Below are 23,726 nucleotides of genomic sequence, written 5' to 3'. Positions count from 1 at the left end.
TCAACTTAGAGGAAGTCGAGTAGAAAAGCAGTAACAGACCATCTAAGCTGCCCTTTGACCAAAACTGATGTGGTGAACCATTTCACTAAGGCCCTCCTCCTTTCGCTTTCATTTCCTTCTATTCTCCTCCCTCCTTCATCCACTGATGTCTTCCTCTTTCCCTCCTCTCCTCATCAGGTACAGCAGGTTCAAGTGTTTGCCGACGTCCAGTGTACGGTGAACCTGGTGGGCAGCGACTCCTACCTGAACCAGTCGGGGTCCATAGGCCCCCAGAAGAGCCCCCAGGGGCCTCAGAGCAGCCAGTCCCAGCAGAAGAGCCTCCTCCAGCAGCTCCTCACAGAGTGACTCCTCAGCTCAGCCGCCTGCCAGGGGAAAGGTTCTCCGCAGACCACCAACCTCTTTTCTTTTTCACCTTTGGTTTTAGACAGCTACCTGCCGGACTGGTTAGGAGGGCCCTAGGAGGGAGACTGAGGTCCAGGTAACAGCGTGTCTGTCTACCTGCCTGACAGCCTCAGCCCGTACCGTAAGACCGCAACGATTGTTCAGCACTCATTCCTGGTTACCTACTTTCAACACAAAGTCTGCTTCCTGTGCTGAGAAAGGAATCAGGTTCCGGTTTTGCAAAGTCGTCGCGGTCGTCAAAACATGACCTGGTTCTTGATTGGCCCGTTCCATCAGGCCGTCGCAGCAGTGCGTTTTGGGAGTGCGAGCAGCGTGCAGCTGAGCTCAGCTTTGGGTGGTTAACCCGTCGTCTCGCCTTTTTGCCTCGCGCGGGGCGGGTGGGGAGACGTTGTGGGGACAACGTTTTGGGAATGTTCGGTTTTTAACCTCTGCAATGGGAAGCTCAGTTTCAGCTGGATCTGTGACTGACTGGCTCTCTCCACTGCAGTGCCTGATGGGAGGAAATTCCCAGCTCTCGTTTTTGTTTCTCTGTTCTCGTCGTCTGTGTCGTCAGGACAACAAGCATCACGGCCAGGATGGGAGACTGCTCTGCTCAGTTGGCAACACTGTCTTTCCTGGGAGGGCATTTTCAAACTACCAGACTGTCAAACTAACTGCCTGTCCTACAAATTTTTCTCCCCAGCAGCTGTGAATACGAGCCACATTGGGCTCTCTTTGGCCGATCAGTGTTTTTTTTGCCATGTAGAACCGTGCAGCTGGGTAATATTGTCCAGCAAAGATGAGATGTGTTCACACCATCTACTTTCCTTTCAAAGCGTAATTTAATTACTCTAAAAAGCAACTGTCATTTTGAGCTCAAACTACACATTGTGATTCATTGCAGGTTTTCCCCCCCCTTTTTACAAAATTGGAGAGTCTAATATGTCAGTTATCATTTTTTAAGGCGATGTTTGGCATTCTGAAAATGTAACACTGCTAAATGTTGTTGTGGTGGGGAAACTGGCTCTGTGTTCTGTAATTGTGAAAAAAGAAAATCTTGGTATAAGAATTTTTGCGATTTATTTAGAAATGGCTAGCTCTGCTCTTTTGGCATCCCATTGAATGTTTCAATATCCTTAAACTAACCTAAAAAAAAACAAGAGTGGGTTATCAATATTACACAATGACATGAATATGTTGTAACTTGTAACCGTAGTATTTCCTCACTAAGAAGTGATGGATGTTGAATGGGGTGTTGTCTTGGAAACACAGTGCTCTCTCTCCTCCAACTCTGCCCGTGATGATGTCACTCCACTGGCCGCACACTACAGCTCTTTTTGACTGCTCATGTGACTACTGTTGCCCGGTCAGACACTGTCTATCAGCGCTAACCTCTGTTGATATTTACTATACATATTCGTTCACATAAAGTCCTGCCAACAAACACAATGTTTTTATGGGGGTAAACAAACAAGAACCTATTAACAAGCAATAACCATAATTAAAGAGACAAAAGAAAAGTTTTGCGACGTTTTAATGATAATTAAAAATCAAGTCTACTTTGGCTTTTGGCTTTTCTGCTCTATCCCGGGTATCTGTATTTCTGACTAACAAGGCTTTCTAAAGGATAACTGTTATGATCCAACTAGATGTCTCACTGCTGTGTGTATATACAAGGTATTTCACAAAGTGTGCAACATTACCGAGCACACCTAATAACCGAGGAGGGTTAGGGATGATCAGTTGAAATAGCATGCATGATCACCATCCTCCTTCTGAGACCTCAAACTGAACGCCAACTCAAACTGAACGCCAATGTTCTATGATTTGTGAATCACTTTGTGTACAGTTTCAATGGCGTCTGTGCGTGTGCTTTATACTGTACCCAAACAGTGGCTCAGGCATCCTCACCATACAACTCAACCTGAAAATGGCATCATTTCGTGTGATGTCGATTCCAGTTGACATGAAAAGCTGGTAGCAATTTACAATTTGGATACTTTTACAGAAAAAAAAACATTTGTGAAACAGATAAACCTTGATTTTACATACCAATTGTTCCTGTGTATTTTAAGACACGTCAAATGTTGCTTTGCTTTTACCCTATTGCATATATAATTAGATGACGTATTTCAGTTTCTTTCTCTTCTGATAATGTTACATTTTTATTTTCTATTTGAAAGGGCCGTTGGCTAACAGTTAGTATTTATCAAGGTTAAAACCATTCCTGAGCCACTGTTTGGTTTATGTAAATAAACATACACTTTACAAAACACACGGAAGAAACACAAATGAACAGAATGTTTGTGGAAGGATTTCATTTGTTTTCAGTATACATTTGTACTATATGGGGTACAAGCTAAAGGTTTCACACTCACAGAAGTATTACAAAGGATACATGTCCCTTTCATCTTCTTCACATTCCTGTATAAATAGTGGTAATAGAACTACATCAAATGTAGATGTTAATCTGATCTGTTAATATCAACTGTTTATCATTTGGGATATAATATGCCAAATTCAAAGCACCATTAGACGATGCTCATTAACAAACAGATATTATTTTAAGCAAGAGCCGCTCAATGGCAAAGACAGTCCATTCAGTACAGGTACAAGGTCAATATTTGAACTGGTTCTTCAACATGTTAACATGTATATAACAGACAATGTGAATATGTATTTGTTCAGAATCAACAAAATGTAGTGCTCCAAGTTTGTGGTATTAACTACTCGCTTCCATTTATTTTTTTGTTTTGTTTTATGTATATGACTGTCTGAGTGTGTGTATGTATGTGATTTAATACTGTGTATCTGGTGTTTAAGATGGAAACCGATAATGTCCGGATTTGATTTATCCTTCGTTTTAGATACCTGCAAGTTTTCCTGTGGGTGTTATTCAGATTGCTCTTTATGTGAGAGAATGGTTTAGCGACTGCTGAATGTGATTTTACTGAGAGAAGCAGCGTGGATTGGCTTTTGTACGGGTTAATTTAAAAAGGCCATATTATTTAATTTATCTGTTATCAAAAAGTTTAAACAGATCTGAGAAAGTGGAACCTTGGATTCTGAGAAGCATTGCTTCGGTAGTTAAGTGGGCTTTTGTAGATCGTCTCATTGTAGTTTTTGCATTTTCAGAAGTAATGACCAAAGCTTCAAGATGTTTAATTCATATCATATGCAAGCCTCATGCAATTGATTGAGACAAAATGTAGCGTTTGTTCACTTTTCTAAAAGGGAATAGTCTCATACCTATACATACTAGCTCCTCTTTGACCACAGTACTAATTTGTGATAGTTTGTGCTTTGCATGTTTGTCCTTTATTTCCTTTTCGACACGATTTGGCCTAAGAGCTATAGTATTTTTATGTAACTTGTATTCTTTGGAATTTCCCAAAGTATGATCAGTTAGAAACGTTTTCTCCCTGTTGACATTGACTCCTAGCAAAGATGCAAAAAGTAATGTAGGGCCTGACGTGCTGTCGCTGTTTACAGGAAGAGAGAACGTTGCAACAGCTAGCTATGCACCTTAGCGAAAAGCATTTCTTTCACACTGATTTAAGTATTCAAAGCCACACTAGAATCTGAATCAATTATTAAAATCATGGTATTTTCAGTAATTAGTTTCTTGAAGAGAAGAAAATAACTACCTAACTTACTTTCGTTTTTTTTACTTAAACTAATGTTGTTGATAATTGTCTGAACTTGTGGGTCTGATCAATCAACTGAATCTCATAAAAATATTAAAATGTATTTAGCTGAATACTTTATACCAAATTTGAGGTGCCTCTTGTATATATTTTCTGCATAGAGGACTGATCCTTGCTGTTTGATGATAATGTTCTTGTTAATGAGGATTTTCTTATCTTTACCTTTATAAAAACAAGTTTGCTGTATTTTACATTACTTTTTTACTAAATATCTAAATATTCCAGGAATTTGCAAGCAATACAATCTAGTTTTGCACTTTATATCAGAATTATTAAGAGGAAACAGGCCATCATGAATACTGCTCATGTTCAAATCAGATTACTATTTCATAATTACGATTATGACGAAAAAAAGAAATCCCCTAAATGTAATAGAAAGTAAAATATTGATTTTACTTTTCTTTAGTAATCCTAGTAATTTCTCAGGTTCTTAAAAACAAAGAACTTGGTTGTATAGCCCATCAATATGATGACAAAAGAGAAGTGTACATTCTCTACTACTAATCTATGTAGTTTCAGTTCTCTCTGCCACAGATCCTGTATCTAAACTATGCCTATCTTCTTCAGGTGATCCACTGCCCCTTCCCTCGGCCATCAGCTAACTAACGCGCTTACACTCATACGTCTTGTCTTGCAGCAGCTTTAACTGTTGAAAACATTCCCCCTCAGCTATGCTCCCTGAAATAATTGTTATGTTTCTAGGCTTAGTAATTCCTACCAAGCAGTAACAGCCCTACATACGTTTACTGCTATCCCTTTCGCATTTCTTCACCTCCTTGTCACATACTGTCTAATACAGAAGTAACATCCTTAGATAGTTAAGAGTACTGCACTCTACCCTACACAGGTATTACCTCTCAACTGTTAGATTATTGAAGCAACTGTTTGCTGATGATGTTTGTCAATTATTGTAAGTGCTGCCTTATCGAGACTGAAGTTGGTTGTGGTTGGAGAAGTCAAAAGTTTGTATCTCGCCACTTGTAAGGGCAATGATTTCTTATTGAAACAAGGTTCCACTTTTTCCCCTGTAAAATTAATATAAATAAATATATATATATATATATATATATATATATATATATATATATAATACATTTTACACATTTTGTCCAGTTTTGTTTATTATACTTGTGTAAACTTGTTTTTAGAGAGGATTGGTGCAGCTGTGTAGGACAATATGAATGAAGTATCTGGAAGAATTATGCATGTTTTTATTTCTGTGTCCAGGTGTAATACCTGGGATAAATCCTACCTTTTCTTAGGACATCGTAAACAATCAGTCTCAGGCTGGGTCCAGTACAAACTGTTTTTGCATCTACTGAAACAGTCTTACTTGTCTGTCCATTTTTTGGGAGGTATGTGGCTGCTCAGACTGGGATTAGTTCAAAGTTTACACACTTCTACACATACACAAACACCTCGTGCGTTCGGTCCCTCTGTTGCTTTTCCAAGGTGAAGATGCTGACCTTGAAGGAAATGATGCTTTGACTAACAAATCTATAACATCCATGAATGTGAGAATGCAACACATTGCAATAAAAGCACCATTTAAAACAGGATATGTAATGTTGATTGATTCTGTCTTTTATTACTATATACTTTACTCTTAATTTCATTGTCACTACATTGCCGCCAGCTACATTATCTCCTTCAACCTCAATTTATTGTAAGGAGCATATTCTGTGTATTGTCATATGTGACTAATAATACAATACACAGAGTAATTAAAATCATGTTTTATTGCATCTACTATGTTTGTAAACAGATTCCACTCGCCAGCAGCTAGAGAAAGACCTTACATAACCTGTCACCAAGTCCCCCTTTCATTGAATCACAAGATATGTGGCCACATCAAATTACATGGACAGACATCCACTCTTTAAATTGCCATTTTATGGCATGATTCAGTGAGTGATGTCTCCCTGTTACTGTAGGACAGATAACTGACACTGTGTTTATCAGAGTGAGATCATTCCTTGTGAATCTGGAGCACAGACACTGAATGAAGGTTCATCCCCCTTCAGCATCACCGAGATGCACAGGTCAACCCCAAAAATACCATCTTAACTGCTGTGGAGCCATGGTCCAGACTCCATTCACCACATGCATGTTACAGGGGTCCCTCTGTGTCATTTGAACAGTTTAAACTTGCGCAGCAGAGGATGTACAGTGTCTTTAGGGTAAGGCTTCAGTGCCAGGCAGGTGGGGAAGTTCTCTGGCTGTTCGATCCACAGCTTGTGAGCAACCCCCTTCTCTGTCAGCGTCTCAGACAGGCTGGACAGGGAGGCCTGGTCCGGAGCCTGACAAACACGGATGAAGAGGGAGAATCCTATCACAAGCATTCGTTTTCTCTACATCTCATACCACTGCATAACTTCCATCCTACTATATTTACATTACATAAAGAAACGTACAAAATATTTTGTATTGAGAGGCTACTTTAATGCAGTTTGATATGAGCCAACTGTGCGCATGTGCAGAGTCAATAGGAAACTTGTTTTGCGCACTACGGAAAAGATTGGCATGTCGATTTAGTTCACTATTAGAAGTATAATGTTGATAAACTTGCTAACTAATACAGTAACACAGTCCCAGCTACCTGAAGCACCACTTTGTGCATGCTGTCCAGTTCTGCCAAGTACTCCTGCGTGTCTGGATCGTTGTAGTTAAGATGAATGGCGGCGGTGGCAGCATGGCAGGCTTGCGATATAACAGCTCCCAATGGCCAGGACAACGTATGGACCAAATCTGACCGGACCACAACATACTGGACAAGGCAACTGGGGGCTGCGGTTCCTGACGCCGCCATCTTCAGTCGGTAATGGTGCCGTGAGGCAGCTAAAAGGCTCTTGCTGGCTTTGCTGCAAATTATGGTTTATTTATCTTCCGGCAAGTTCCGGGTAGGTACTTGCATGCCACCTTATGGCCAAAGAACTAGACACATCTTTATCTAAAATCTATGTAAAATGGCTTGCATTGCATGACAGCACAGCAGAAACCTGACCTGTTGCATGTCGTAGCCCAGTTATCAAATTATCATGTTGTGGCATGTATGATCTGTAAACGGATGTTTATGCCAGGCAAATCTGCTGCTAATGGGGTAGATTATTGTGCTCTAACGGTTGGCCTGTTTTTGTTACCCTCATCTGTCCAGGCCAGGGCCACAGACACCTGTAGTCCCACATGGAGGAATCCTGTTGTGGAGGACCCTAACGAAAAGACTGCTGTCCAGTGCCCTGTATCCCAAGGTGGCATGGGTCAGTGTAAGACCAGGGTGCTTGTTACAGTGAGATACTGTTCTATTACTGGTACATACTGTTACTGTAGCTATATTTTATCTCTGTTTTACACTGTCCAGTATTATCCATTAGAAGGTCATGTGGTGTGTTCATATGAGACACACATTGCTCCATCAAGCAAGGTTTCACTTCATTTCCATTAAAACATAAACACACATCAATCTCATAGATTCTCTGCAACCTCATCTAAATTGTCTTGCAACTTCTGTAGTCTAAACCACGTGACGACATGGCTCACTTCAAATGAATAAATTGTCAAAATATAAATCCTTTTATTTGAATTTGTTTGATTTGATTTAGAAAGATGGAACGCTTTATCTCGCAGTCCTCTTAACAGGAATGTAAACTTGTTCATGAGCTGTACATGTGTGATTGCAGGTGTTCAAGCGGTGACAACACTTTCTGTTGATTTTCATTCAACGATGGATGTACCACAAAGAGGGTATGCTATTATGTCTATTGTTAATGTACTCATTTATGTTCATTAGTAATTTTCACATTTGCTTTAGGCTAGATTTCGGATGTTCCGTCATATAGCAGATGATGATGATTGAAGCCCATTTTTGAAACACTGGCATTACATTATTTCAACATAGAACCACAGGATTTGTAAGCAAATTTAAGTTTCAACACTTGCAGAGTTTTGACTGTCTTGCACATTTTGGGATTACCACTGAATTGTGGTTAAGCATTAACACGTTAAAGTTTAGGACAGTTTCAATTGGAGTCTACTTTGCGTTGGATATGATATCCGCCATTATGACTCAGCCATGAACATGTGCTTTATTTCGACAACAGCCCCATCCTGACTGGATAGGTCTTCAGAGGATACTTGAACGTTTAATTGCGGAAGGTAGGCCTTTTTTTTACATTATAACTTTAAAAGCATCACTCTTTCCTTTTGTATAAACTTCACATTTGTATTACAGCTGGGCAGTTGGCAGGACCCACTAGGTATGGAATAGATAAAACAATCATAGTGCTACACAGTTGGCATGATTTGGAATGTCATTCCAAATGTCCTTATTTCTATCAACTATCTGATTAATCAGATTATGTCACTGTCAAAAAAATCTGCTATTGTATGCAAAACAGAATGGATTCAAACCAATGTATATTTCTGTGTTTCTACATTTTCCAGCACTGATGATATGATTAACTTGAGTTACCTGTTGGCTGGGGGAAGCTATGGTGCATACCAGTTCAACAATACTTGTATTCTAGACTCCATTTTGGCTGGAATTCATGTTCTTGCCAAAATGTATCCCCAAATTCGAGATTTGTTCACGAGGGATAACAAAATCAATGCGGTTATACGTTTCCTAGACTGCGCTAAGGTCAATGAGGCAAAGGCACTGTGGCTTATTAACTTGAGCCTTCGTAAGGAAGAAAACCTTAAGCTAAATTAATTTGTAGATATCAGGGGCTATGTTAGAGACCACTTGACAAACTTCACTGAGCTGGTATGTGCCAGCTTTGACTATGATGACTCGCAATCAAGCTCCACACCATGTGACACAGTTCTCAACAACATATTGAGGTAATTCTTCATTAGGTGTGCTTGCTGAAGGCAATGCACAACTGTAGATTTCTTACATACTCATTATTATTATTTGATTTATTTAGCCCGATCTAGAGCTAAAATAATGAAACCTGAAACCAACTTTAAAAAGTACAAACTGACCTAACTTAGATTGAATGGTTAAAAATAAATAATAATCTAGACCTTTCACCGTTTAAACTATCCAAACAACGTTGACCACAACCACATAACTACTGACCACAACCACACAACTACTGACCTCAACCAAACAATTACTGACCAAAATTACTGACCACAACAACTGATGACAACCACACAACAACTGACCACACAACTACTGACCATCACTACAGACCACACCTACTGACCACAACAACGACTGAACCACACATCTGACCACAACCACACAACTACTGACCACAACCACACAACTACTGACCACACTTACTGAACACAACCACTGACCACAGCTCCTGACCACAACTACTGCTCTGGTCTGCACTAGCCCTGGTCCAGCTCTGGTCCTGGGCATAGCTAGTAGCTAGCTAGCTCTGGTCCGCACTAGCTCTGGTCTGCACTAACTAGCTCTGGTCCAGGGTGTAAATAGTTGCTAGCTACCTCTGGTCCCTATTAGTGGTGGTTTAGCTCTGGTCCGCACTAACAAGCTCTGGGCCAACTCTGGTCCAGGGTGTAGCTAGCTAGCTCTGGTCCATACTAGCATTGGTCTAGCTCTGGTCCGCACTAACTCTCTCTGGTCCGCACTAGCTCTGGTCCACACTAACTGCTGGTCCGCATTAGCTCTGGTCCAGGGCCTAGCATTGGTCTAGCTCTGGTCTGCACTATAATAATAATAATAATAATAATATGCCATTTAGCAGACACTTTTATCCAAAGCGACTTACAGTCATGCGTGCATACATTTTTTTGTGTATGGATGGTCCCGGGGTTCGAACCCACTACCTTGGCGTTACAAGCGCCGTGCTCTACCAGCTGAGCTACAGAGGACCAGTGAAGTTTGTCATACCACTAGCTCTGGTCCAAGGCATACAGACTCGACTTAGATTTCTTCAATAAAGCTTTATGCTAGAATTGACCACAGTCACTTGTAAGACCACTACTATTGCATTAACTACCACTACTACTACTACTACTACTAACACAACTATTTTATTTTTTTCACTTTTATTTAACCAGGTTGGCCAGTTCTCATTTACAACTGCGACCTGGCCAAGATAAAGCAAGGCAGTGCGATTAAAAACAACAACAACACAGAGTTACACATGGGATGAACAAAAACATACAGTCAATAACACAATAGAAAATGTGCAAATGTAGTAAGTTATGGAGATAAGGCAATAAATAGGCCATAGTGCAAAATAGTTACAATTTTGTATTAACATTGGAGTGATAGATGTGCAGAAGATGATATTCAAATAGAGATACTGGGGTGCAAATGAGCAAAATAAATAACAATATGGGAATGAGGTAGTTGGATGGGCTAATTACAGATGGGCTGTGTACAGGTGCAGTGATCGGTAAGCTGCTCTGACAACTGATGCTTAAAGTTAGTGAGGGAGATACAGTAAGTGTCTCCAGCTTCAGAGATTTTTGCAGTTCGTTCCAGTCATTAGCAGCAGAGAACTGGAAGGAGTGGCGGCCAAAGGAGGTGTTGGCTTTGGGGATGACCCGTGAGATATACCTGCTGGAGCGCATACTACGAGTGGGTGTTGCTATGGTGACCAATGAGCTAAGATAAGGTGGGGATTTGCCTAGCAGTGATTTATAGATGACCTGGAGCCAGTGGGTTTGGCGACGAATATGTAGTGAGGGCCAGCCAACGAGAGCGTACAGGTCACAATGGTGGGTAGTATATGGGGCTTTGGTGACAAAACGGATGGCACTGTGATAGACTACATCCAATTTGCTGAGTAGAGTGTTGGAGGCTATTTTGTAAATGACATCGCCGAAGTCAAGGATCGGTAGGATAGTCAGTTTTACGAGGGGTTGTTTGGCAGCATGAGTGAAGGAGGCTTTGTTGCGAAATAGGAAATCGATTCTAGATTTAACTTTGGATTGGAGATGCTTAATGTGAGTCTGGAAGGAGAGTTTACGGTCTAACCAGACACCTAGGTATTTGTAGTTGTCCACAAATTCTAAGTCAGACCCGCCGAGAGTAGTGATTCTAGTCGGGCGGGCGGGTGCAAGCAGCGTTCGATTGAAGAGCATGCATTTAGTTTTACTAGTGTTTAAGAGCAGTTGGAGGCTACGGAAGGAGTGTTGTATGGCATTGAAGCTCTTTTGGAGGTTTGTTAACACAGTGTCCAATGAAGGGCCAGATGTATACAAAATGGTGTTGTCTGCATAGAGGTGGATCTGAGAGTCACCAGCAGCAAGAGCGACATCATTGATATACACAGAGAATAGAGTCAGCCCGAGAATTTAACCCTGTGGCACCCCCATAGAGACTGCCAGAGGTCCAGACAACAGGCCCTCCGATTTGACACATTGAACTCTATCTGAGAAGTAGTTGGTGAACCAGGCGAGGCAGTTATTTGAGAAACCAAGGCTATTTAGTCTGCCAATAAGAATGCGGTGATTGACAGAGTCGAAAGCCTTGGCCAGGTCGATGAAGACGGCTGCACAGTACTGTCTTTTATCGATCGCGGTTATAATATCGTTTAGGACCTTGAGCGTGTGCACCCATGACCAGCTCGGAAACCAGATTGCATAGCGGAGAAGGTACGGTGGGATTCGAAATGGTCAGGGATCTGTTTGTTAACTTGGCTTTCAAATACTTTCGAAGGGCAGGGCAGGATGGATATAGGTCTGTAACAGTTTGGATCTAGAGTGTCACCCCCTTTTAAAGAGGGGGATGACCGCGGCAGCTTTCCAATCACTGGGGATCTCAGATGATACGAAAAAGAGGTTGAACAGGCTAGTAACAGGGGTTGCTACAATTTCAGCGGCTAATTTTAGAAAGAAAGGGTCCAGATTGTCTAGCCCAGTTGATTTGTAGGGGTCCAGATTTTGCAGCTCTTTCAGAACATCAGCTATCTGAATTTGGGTGAAGGAGAAGTGGGGGGGGCATGGGCAAGTTGCAGCGGAGGGTGCAGAGCTGGTGGCCGGGGTAGGGGTAGCCAGGTGGAAAGCATGGCCAGCCGTAGCAAAATGCTTGTTGAAATTCTCGATTAACGTAGATTTATCGGTGGTGACATTGTTTCCTAGCCTCAGTTGGGAGGAGGTGCTCTTATTCTCCATGGACTTTACAGTGTCCCAAAACTTTTTGGAGTTAGTGCTACAGGATGCAAATTTCTGTTTGAAAAAGCTAGCCTTTGCTTTCCTAACTGATTGTGTATATTGGTTCCTGACTTCCCTGAAAAGTTGCATATCACTGGGGCTGTTCGATGCTAATGCAGTACGCCACAGGATGTTTTTGTGCTGGTCAAGGGCAGTCAAGTCTGGGGTGAACCAGGGGCTATATCTGTTCTTAGTTCTGCATTTTTTGAATGGGGCATGCTTATTTAAGATGGAGAGGAAAGCACTTTTAAAGAACAACCAGGCATCCTCTACTGACGGAATGAGGTCAAAATCCATCCAGGATACCCAGGCCAGGTCAATTAGAAAGGCCTGCTCGCTGAAGTGTTTTAGGGAGCGTTTGACAGTGATGAGGGGTGGTCGTTTGACCGCGGACCCATTACGGATGCAGGCAATGAGGCAGTGATCGCTGAGATCCTGGTTGAAGACAGCGTAGGTGTATTTAGAGGGTAAATTAGTCAGGATGATATCTATGAGGGTGCCCATGTTTACGGATTTAGGGTTGTACCTGGTAGGTTCCTTGATAATTTGTGTGAGATTGAGGGCCTCTAGTTTAGATTGTAGGACGGCCGGGGTGTTAAGCACATCCCAGTTTAGGTCACCAAGCAGTACGAACTCTGAGGATAGATGGGGGGCAATCAATTCACATATGGTGTCCAGCTGGGGGCTGAGGGGGGTCTGTAGCAAGCGGCAACAGTGATAGACTTATTTCTGGAAAGGTGGATTTTTAGAAGTAGAAGCTCAAACAGTTTGGGCACAGACCTGGATACTATGATAGAGCTCTGCAGACTATCTCTACAGTGGATTGCAACTCCTTTGGCAGTTCTATCTAGACGGAAAATTATGTAGTTGGGGATGGAAATTTCAGAGTTTTTGGTGGCCTTCCTAAGCCAGGATTCAGACACTGCTAGAACATCAGGCTTGGCGGAGTGTGCTAACGCAGTGAATAACTCAAACTTAGGGAGGTGGCTTCTGATGTTAACATGCAAGAAACCAAGGCTTTTACAGTTACAGAAGTCAACAAATGATAGCGCCTGGGGAGTAGGAGTGATACTGGGGGCTACAGGGCCTGGGTTAACCTCTACATCACCAGAGGAACAGAGGAGGAGTAGAATAAGGATACGGCTAAAGACTTTAAGAACTGGTCTCCTAGTGCGTTGGGTACAGAGAATAAAAGGGGCAGATTTCCGGGCGTTGTAGAATAGATTCATGGCATTATGTACAGACAAGGATATGGAAGGATATGAGTACAGTAGAGGTAAACCTAAGCGTTGGGTAATGATGAAAGAGATAGCATCACTGGAGGCACCGATTGAGCCGGTCTCCGCGTGTATGGGGGGTGGGACAAAGGAGCTATCTGAGGCAGGTTGAGCGTGACTGGGGCTCTACAGTGAAATTATATAATAAGAACTAACCGAAACAGCAATAGGCAAGGCATATTGACATGGGAGAGAGGCATAAAGCAATCACAGGTGTTATTCGAGAGAGCTAAGACAACAACTGGTAATGGCAACGTAAGTTTGGGCTGAGGCTAAACAGATAAACAGGACAGATAAACAGGATGAGGTACTGTGGAAAGGAATGGTCCAGCAGGCATCAGCTGTGTAGCTGAGTGATCATAAGGTCCAGTGAACAGCAATAGGTGAGTCCGGGAGCAGTTCGATGGCTGCTACGGCACGGGCGAGCAGGAGGCACGGCTGATGATTGCGTGTGCTAGCGGGCCGGGGCTAGCAGATGGATCGTCGTGGTTGTCGCAACGGGAAGCCTGTTGAAACCACATCAGACGATTACGTCGGCAGACCAGTCGTGATGGATCGGCGGGGCTCCATGTCGACACTAAGAGGTCCCGTCCGGTTGACAGAGAGGTAGATAGCCGGGAGATGGGCCTGGCTCGAGGCTAGCTCAAGGCTAACTGGTGCTAGCTTCGGGACAGTGGTGATTAGCCAACAACAACATCCATTCGGTTGCAGCTAGCTAGTTGCGATGATCCGGTGTTAAGGTCCAGTGATTCAGTGATTCCGGCAGAAAATCCGATATGTTCTGGGTCGAAAGCACACTGTGCAGACTGACCGATAATTGTCCAGGCTAGAGCTGGCTGGTAGGTAGTGCAGGCCACGGACAATGGTGAAAACCGCTAACGGTGGCTAATAGCAAGTAGCTAGTTAGCTGGCTAGTTTCAGCCGGAGGTTCTAGATAAAAAGGTATAAGAAATAATAGAATCCGTTCCACATTGGGTGAGGCGGATTGCAGGAAAGTATATTTAGTTGAAGGATGAAAAGTGAGATTGAGAAATATATACGAAAAAGACTACTGGCACAGTTCCCACTACTACCACCACCATTATTTTATTTATTATTATTAACTACTGATCACAACTACTGCCCACAGCCACAAAACTACTGTCCACTACTGACCACACAACTACTGACCACACAACTAATTACCACAACCACACAACTACTGTCCACTACTGACCACACAACTACTGACCACAACCACACAACTACTGAACACAACTATTGACCACATCTACACAACTATTGACCACAACCATCTAACTACTGACCACACAACTACTGGCCAAACAACTACTGAACCACACAACTACTTACCACAACCACACAACTACTGAACCACACAACTACTGAACCACAACCACACAACTACTGACCACAACTACAGACCACAACCACACAACTACTGACCTCAACTACTGCTCTGGTCTAGCTCTGGTCTGCACTAACTCGCTCCGGTCTAGGGTGTAAATAGTAGCTAGCTAGCTCAGGTCCACTCTAGCATTGGTTTAGCTCTGGTCCGCACTAGCTCTGGTCCAGGGCGTAGCATTGGTCTAGCTCTGGTCCGCATGAACTGTTCTGGTCCAGGGCGTACAGACTGACTCAACTTAGATGTATTCTATAAAGCTTTATGCTAGACTTCACCATGGTCACTACTAATACCACTACTATTACAGCAACTACTACTACTACTACTACTACTACTACTACTACCACCACAACTACTGCCACAGTCCCCACTACTACTACTACCACCACCACTACTGCCACAGTCCCCACTACTACTACCACCACTACAGCCACAGTTCCCACTCCTACCACCACCATTACTATTAGCCCACTATAATAACTATTGAACCATTTAAAGCTACAGTAGATACACCAAACCAACATTCACATGTTCAAGCTTTCCTTTCTTATCAAATCCAGCAACCAATCAATCAATCTTTTCATCTACCTACTTTTTCCAACTATAACCAGTCACCACCATTACTGCTGCAGACACTACCACTACTATAACTTACTTAAACTATAAATATTTTAAAACAAGCTAGCAAGCACAACACATTTTCTTCAGGAAATGTACTTCTCTAGATTGAGATTAATTTATTTCATTCATTACAGCTGCAAACTCGTGTACATATTTGCTATTTCCAAAAATATAAATAATGTGTTTATATTGCACAAGCTGTAATATCAACAAAACAAAAAATATATATACAGGTATGTGTCTAAAAAATTAATAATAACACCCCCACACCATAACACATTTTTACATTTACATTTTAGTTATTTAGCAGACGCTCTTATCCAGAGCGACTTACAGTTAGTGAGTGCATACATTTTCATACTGGCCCCCCGTGGGAAATGAACCCACACCTCCTCCTCCATGCTTTACGGTGGGAAATACACATGCGGAGATCATCCGTTCACCCACACCGCGTCTCACAAAGACACGGCGGTTGGAACCAAAAGTCTCCAATTTGGACTCCAGACCAAAGGACAGATTTCCACCGGTCTAATGTCCATTGCTCGTGTTTCTTGGCCCAAGCAAGTCTCTTCTTCTTATTGGTGTCCTTTAGTAGTGGTTTCTTTGCAGGAATTCGACCATGAAGGCATGATTCCATATTTGGTATTTCATAGTTTTGACTTCTTCACTATTATTCTACAATGTAGAAAATAGTAAAAAAATTAAGAAAAACCCTTGAATGAGTAGATGTTCTAAAACTTTTGACTGGTAGTGAATATTGACTTGACTTTTTCCACATTTTGTTACATTACAGCCTTATTCTAAAATGGATTAAATCGTTTTTTTCCCTTCATCAATCTACAAACAATACCCCATAATGACAAAGCAAAAAACTTTTTTCTTTTTTTTTTGTTGCAAAAAATAAAGGAAATATCTAATGAATTTATTTAAATTGACTGATTTCCTTATATGAACTGTAACTCAGTAAAATCTTTGAAATAGATTATTAGGTGCATGTCATGTTTTATATTTTTGTTCAGTGTATGTAAAAGAACAAAAAAAGAAAGCCATTGGAAGTTTGGGGAGACCATATAGTACACTATGGAACCACCAAAAACATTGTTTCAATAATAACTTTACAGTTAATGATCTCTTTAAAATATGTTTTATAGGAAGTTTGAGGGTTACGGTGATGTAACTTCTCGTCATGACCCCAAACTCATCCTGGTAGACATTGATAGACCTAATTGTCCACCACCCAAAGGACATCCAGCCAACTTGACGCAACTGTGGCAAGCATTGGAGTCAACATGGGCCAGCATCCCTGTGGAACGCTTTCGACACCTTATAGAGTCCATGCCCTGACGAATTGAGGCTGTTCTGAAGGCAAAGGGGGGTGCAACTCAATGTTTTGTACACTCAGCCTATTATTTTTTATAAAATAATATATGGTCCTTTGTAGCTCAGGTAGAGCATGGCAATTGTAGCACCAGGGTAGTGGGTTCAATTCCCCGGACTACCCATACGTTTACATTTACATTTACGTCATTTAGCAGACGCTCTTATCCAGAGCGACTTACAAATAGGTGCATTCACTTTATAGCCAGTGGGATAACCACTTTACGATGTTTTTTATTTTATTTTATTTTATTTATTTATTTTTTTGGGGGGGGGTTGGAGTAAAGGGGGGGTAGAAGGATTACTTTATCCTATCCCAGGTATTCCTTAAAGAGGTGGGGTTTCAAATGTCTCTGGAAGGTGGTGAGTGACTCCGCTGTCCTGGCGTCGTGAGGGAGCTTGTTCCACCATTGGGGTGCCAGAGCAGCGAACAGTTTTGACTGGGCTGAGCGGGAACTATGCTTCCGCAGAGGTAGGGAGCCAGCAGGCCAGAGGTGGATGAACGCAGTGCCCTCGTTTGGGTGTAGGGACTGATCAGAGCCTGAAGGTACGGAGGTGCCGTTCCCCTCACAGCTCCGTAGGCAAGCACCATGGTCTTGTAGCAGATGCGAGCTTCAACTGGAAGCCAGTGGAGTGTGCGGAGGAGCGGGGTGACGTGAGAGAACTTGGGAAGGTTGAACACCAGACGGGCTGCGGCATTCTGGATGAGTTGTAGGGGTTTAATGGCACAGGCAGGGAGCCCAGCCAACAGCAAGTTGCAGTAATCCAGACGGGAGATGACAAGTGCCTGGATTAGGACCTGTGCCGCTTCCTGTGTAAGGCAGGGTCGTACTCTCCGAATGTTGTAGAGCATGAACCTACAGGATCGGGTCACCGCCTTGATGTTAGCGGAGAACGACAGGGTGTTGTCCAGGGTCACGCCAAGGCTCTTCGCACTCTGGGAGGAGGACACAACGGAGTTGTCAACCGTGATGGCGAGATCATGGAACGGGCAGTCCTTCCCTGGGAGGAAGAGCAGCTCCGTCTTGCCGAGGTTCAGCTTGAGGTGGTGATCCGTCATCCATACTGATATGTCTGCCAGACATGCAGAGATGTGATTCGCCACCTGGTTATCAGAAGGGGGAAATACGTAAAAGGTATGCACACATGACTAAGTCACTTTGGATAAAAGCGTCTGCTAAGTGGCATATATAATTAATATTTAACTTATTATTGTGTTATTTTTATGTTACTTACTGTAATAAGCTCTTCAGACTGCCACTTTTGAAGTTGACAGCAGTAATAGCCAGAAATCACATACAAGACTGACTACTGTTTAGTGCTGTCACAGAGAGAGGTCTAAGCTTGCATTGCTGCTCCTTTTATTCCTGTAACAATCATTTTGGTCCTGTCGCACAGACCAGCTACTATAACAGGAAGTAACTGACACTCCAGGTGTTTTCGAAAGAACTGATACCTATTGTCTTTCGTAGTTGTTCAAATGAGAGCCATAACATCATGGACCAGGGAGCCTGCAATACCAAAGACACAAAAAGGGCAGTATGTATGCATTGTTAATGTCAAAGGTCAAAAATATTGTAAAAAGAGGCTGAGTGAATGCCCCATTCTCATGCAGGTAGGGAGAAAGCCTTTGTACAGAGATGCGTGCCTTTCCCCCTTGACAGATATGATCAGGCAGTCAATGGAAGACTTGTACAACAGGCCTCTGTCGTAACATAAATGTATTAGATACATGTACCTGTAATGTGAATGATTTTGTCTGTAACGTGTGACATTTTTATGTTTTTACATTTTTGTTCTGTTGGAATAAGCTTAGTATCACTACCCAGCAGTAGCTCATTATATATGGTCAGTATTATAATGTTTACCCTTTATTACTGACCGTTTCTTTGCCAGTTCATTTTCTATTTAATTTATATATTCTGTATATATGGTCACACTGTACAGAGCTGTGAAGAAGTATGTGAACCCCTGTACAGATTTCACATATTATTCCATTAGTTGTTTTTATTTGAACCTCCGAGTCAATACATGATGAAAGCAAAAGTTAGTGTTGATAGGGGACAGAATGCGGTCGGACCATCAAATAATTGGCATATATATTACTCTTACAGAATTTCCATGTAGGCGAGGATATTGGACATTTTATCAAAGCCTATTGGATGATAACTTGTTTTTAACTAGGACAGAAGAATTTAACACTTTTTCCGACATAACATACAGTTGAAGTCGGAGGTTTACATACACTTAGGTTGGAGTCATTAAAACCCGTTTTTCAACCACTCCACAAATGTCTTGTTAACAAACTATAGTTTTGGCAAGTCAGTTAGGACATCTACTTTGTGCATGACACAAGTAATTTTTCCAACAATTGTTTACAGACAGATTATTTCACTTATAATTCACTGTATCACAATTCCAGTGGGTCAGAAGTATACATACACTAAGATGACTGTGCCTTTAAACAACTTTGGAAAATTCCAGAAAATTATGTCATGGCTTTAGAAGCTTCTGATAGGCTAATTGGCATCATTTGAGTCAATTGGAGGTGTACTTGTGGATGTATTTCAAGGCCTACCTTCAAACTCAGTGCCTCTTTGCTTGACACCATGGGAAAATCAAATAGAAATCAGCCAATAACTTTAAAAAAAATTATTGTAGACCTCCACAAGTCTGGTTCATCCTTGGGAGCAATTTCCAAATGCCTGAAGGTACCACGTTCATCTGTACAAACAATAGTACGCAAGTATAAACACCATGGGACCACGCAGCCGTCATATCGCTCAGGAAGGAGACGCGTTCTGTCTCCTAGAGATCAACGTACTTTGATGCGAAAAGTGCAAATCAATCACAGCACAACAGCAAAGGACCTTGTGAAGATGCTGGAGGAAACAGGTACAAAAGTATCTATATCCACAGTAAACGAGTCCTATATCGACATAACCTGAATTCAAAATGTTTTAAATATGTTTTTTCTCACCCATCTATCTACACACAATATCCCATAATGACAAAGTGAAACCATGTTTTTAGAAATATTTTGCACATTTATTGAAAATGAAATACAGAAATATTTCATTTACATAAGTATTCACACCCCTCAATGCATGTTAGAGTCCCCTCTGGCAGCAATTACGACTGTGAGTCTTTCTGGATACATCTCTAAGAGCTTTGCACACCTGGATTGTACCACATTATTATCTTTAAAATTCTTCAAGCTCTGTCAAATTGGTTGTTGATCATTGCTAGACAACCATTTTCAAGACGATTTTAGTCAAAACTGTAACTTGGCCACTCAGGAACTTCTTGGTAAGCAACTCCAATGTAGATTTGGCCTGTTTTAGTTTGTTGTCCTGCTGAAAGGTGAATTAATCTCCCAGTGTCTGGTGGAAAGCAGATTGAACCAGGTTTTCCTCTAGGATTTTGCCTGTGCTTAGCTACATTCCGTTTATTTTTTATCCTGTAAAACTCCCCAGTCCTTAACGATTACAAGCATACCCATAACATGATGCAGCCACCAATATGCTTGAAATTATGGAGAGTGTGTTGTATTGGATTTGAACCAAACGTAACACTTTGTATTCAGGACAAAAAGTTGATTGCTTTGCAACATTTTTGCAGTATTACTTTAGTGCCTTGTTGCAAACAGGATGCATGGTTTGGATTATTTTATTCTGTAAAAGCTTCCTTCTTTTCACTTTGTCAATTAGGTTAGTATTGTGGAGTAACTACAATGTTGTTGATCTCCTATCACAGCCATTAAACTCTGTAACTGTTTTAAAATCAACATTGGCCTCATGTTGAAATCCCTGAGTGGTTTTCTTCCTCTCCGGCAAGTTAGGAAGGACGCCTGTATCTTTGTAGTGACTGGTTGTATTGATACACCAACCAAAGTGTAATTAATAACTTCACCATGCTCAAAGGGATATTCAATGTCTGCTTTTTTTAATTTCACCCATCTACCAATAGGTGCCCTTATTTGCAAGGCATTGGAAAACCTCCCTGGTCTTTGTGGGACCTTACATACACTGCTCAAAAAAATAAAGTGAACACTTAAACAACACAATGTAACTCCAAGTCAATCACACTTCTGTGAAATCAAACTGTCCACTTAGGAAGCAACACTGATTGACAATACATTTCACATGCTGTTGTGCAAATGGAATAGACAACAGGTGGAAATTATAGGCAATTAGCAAGACACCCCCAATAAAGGATTGGTTTTGCAGGTGGTGACCACAGACCACTTCTCAGTTCCTATGCTTCCTGGCTGATGTTTTGGTCACTTTTGAATGCTGGCGGTGCTTTCACTCTAGTGGTAGCATGAGACGGAGTCTACAACCCACACAAGTGGCTCAGGTAGTGCAGCTCATCCAGGATGGCACATCAATGCGAGCTGTGGCAAGAAGGTTTGCTGTGTCTGTCAGCGTAGTGTCCAAAGCATGGAGGCGCTACCAGGAGACAGGCCAGTACATCAGGAGACGTGGAGGAGGCCGTAGGAGGGCAACAACCCAGCAGCAGGACCGCTACCTCCGCCTTTGTGCAAGGAGGAGCAGGAGGAGCACTGCCAGAGCCCTGCAAAATGACCTCCAGCAGGCCACACATGTGCATGTGTCTGCTCAAACGGTCAGAAACAGACTCCATGAGGGTGGTATGAGGGCCCGACGTCCACAGGTGGGGGTTGTGCTTACAGCCCAACACCGTGCAGGACGTTTGGCATTTGCCAGAGAACACCAAGATTGGCAAATTCGCCACTGGCGCCCTGTGCTCTTCACAGATGAAAGCAGGTTCACACTGAGCACGTGACAGAGTCTGGAGATGTCTGTCATCCTCCAGCATGACCGGTTTGGCGGTGGGTCAGTCATGGTGTGGGGTGGCATTTCTTTGGGGGGCCGCACAGCCCTCCATGTGCTCGCCAGAGGTAGCCTGACTGCCATTAGGTACCGAGATGAGATCCTCAGACCCCTTGTGAGACCATATGCTGGTGCGGTTGGCCCTGGGTTCCTCCTAATGCAAGACAATGCTAGACCTCATGTGGCTGGAGTGTGTCAGCAGTTCCTGCAAGAGGAAGGCATTGATGCTATGGACTGGCCCGCCCGTTCCCCAGACCTGAATCCAATTGAGCACATCTGGGACATTATGTCTCGCTCCATCCACCAACGCCACGTTGCACCACAGACTGTCCAGGAGCTGGCAGATGCTTTAGTCCAGGTCTGGGAGGAGATCCCTCAGGAGACCATCCGCCACCTCATCAGGAGCATGCCCAGGCATTGTAGGGAGGTCATACAGGCACGTGGAGGCCACACACACTACTGAGCCTCATTTTGACTTGTTTTAAGGACATTACATCAAAGTTGGATCAGCCTGTAGTGTGGTTTTCCACTTTAATTTTGAGGGTGACTCCAAATCCAGACCTCCATGGGTTGATCAATTTGATTTCCATTGATACTTTTTGTGTGATTTTGTTGTCAGCACATTCAACTATGTAAAGAAAAAAGTATTTAATAAGATTATTTCATTCATTCAGATCTAGGATGTGTTATTTTAGTGTTCCCTTAATTTTTTTGAGCAGTGTATGTGTGGGGTACAGAGATGAGGTAATCAATCAAAAATCATGTTAATCATTATTAACACAGTCTAAGTCCATGCAATTTATTGTGTGACTTGTTAAGCAAATGTGTACTCCTGAACTTATTTAGGCTTGCCATAACAAAGGGGTTGAATACTTATTGACTCAAGACCTTTCAGTTCTTCATTTTAAATGTATTTGTAAACATTTCGAAAACCCAGAATTCCACTTTGACATTATGGGTTATTGTGTGTAGGCAAGTGACAAAAATATCTACATTCAATCCACACGCTGTAACACAACAAAATGTGGAAAAGGTCAAAGGGTGTGAATACTTTCAGAAGGCACTCGTCCTTGTTCAGCCAGGACTCAGAGAAACATAGGATATTACAGTTATTCAGATCACGTTGATAGGATTCTCACACGGAGCTCGTCCAGTTTATTCTCCAGTGCTTGCACTTTCGCCAATAGAACGGAGGGTAGAGGCGGTTTATCCACTCGCCGACATAGTCTCTTCTGGTATCCTGCACGCCGGCCTTTATAACGCCGCCTCTTCCTTTTTCGAGTGTCAGGGATTTGGGCCTGGTTCGGGTTGAGCAGTATGTCCTTCGCCGCTGACTCATTGAAGTAGAAATCCTCATCCAAATCGAGGTTAGTGATCGCTGTTCTGATGTTCAGAAGCTCTTTTCGGTCATTGGAAACAATGGCAGAAACATTACAGTTTTTCTCAGTCGCTTTGGTGCATTTCTTAGATCAAAAGTGCAATTCTTGATACTACTTGTACAAATTCCAAATCATCTAGTCACTTGTGCACATCATTAAAGCAATTTCTTATTCCTTTGAACAAATTGCAATTGCTTTTGTACATATTGCAATTGATAATGTACAAGTGTCAGCTTTTTTCCACATTTTCAATTGCTCATGTCATGTTGATCAAAATATAGTAGATGGTTCTCTGTTGAATAGTCTTACCCCTCAAAACATCTAGGCATTAGTTCCTTGCATAAGCCATTACATGCAAAATTGTTGAACTATTTGTCATAAACTGTCAAGCATAGTTTTACACATTTCTATTAGACCTTTTGTACAAAAACGTAAATTGCTGAATCGTGCAGGTGAAATTAACCCTCACTCATGAAGGAATGTAAAGTGTTAGTTCAACCAACAATCAACCAGTTGTCTAAATTGCTCAAAGGTGCATCTCATGAAGAATCAATTGGCAAGCATATATAGACAGACCACAACACAGA

General features: G+C 42.1%; 2 protein-coding genes across 4 annotated transcripts in view; one reads left to right on the top strand and one right to left on the bottom strand.

Moving 5' to 3' along the window:
* Positions 1–5,645, top strand: part of ncoa1 (nuclear receptor coactivator 1) — a 93,551-nt gene extending 87,906 nt beyond the window's left edge. For all 3 annotated transcript variants that reach the window (XM_041865644.2, XM_041865645.2, XM_041865646.2), the window contains one exon: positions 178–5,645. In XM_041865644.2, the coding sequence (XP_041721578.2) occupies positions 178–345 (168 nt within the window). In that variant the 3' untranslated portion in view covers positions 346–5,645. The remainder of the gene's footprint in view (positions 1–177) is intronic.
* Positions 5,646–5,809: 164 nt separating this feature from the next.
* On the bottom strand, positions 5,810–6,979 carry ptrhd1 (peptidyl-tRNA hydrolase domain containing 1). The gene is made up of 2 exons (XM_041865647.2): positions 6,688–6,979; positions 5,810–6,388 (listed from the first exon to the last, which is right to left on the bottom strand). Exons 1-2 carry the CDS (start codon positions 6,895–6,897, stop codon positions 6,218–6,220), a joined length of 381 nt encoding a protein of 126 aa, XP_041721581.1. The 5' UTR covers positions 6,898–6,979; the 3' UTR covers positions 5,810–6,217.
* Between the last annotated feature and the right edge of the window lie 16,747 nt (positions 6,980–23,726).

Source organism: Coregonus clupeaformis, chromosome 36 (assembly GCF_020615455.1).
Source record: "Coregonus clupeaformis isolate EN_2021a chromosome 36, ASM2061545v1, whole genome shotgun sequence".
Classification (NCBI taxonomy): Eukaryota; Metazoa; Chordata; class Actinopteri; order Salmoniformes; family Salmonidae; genus Coregonus; species Coregonus clupeaformis.
This window is presented reverse-complemented; position numbering and strand designations above follow the sequence as displayed.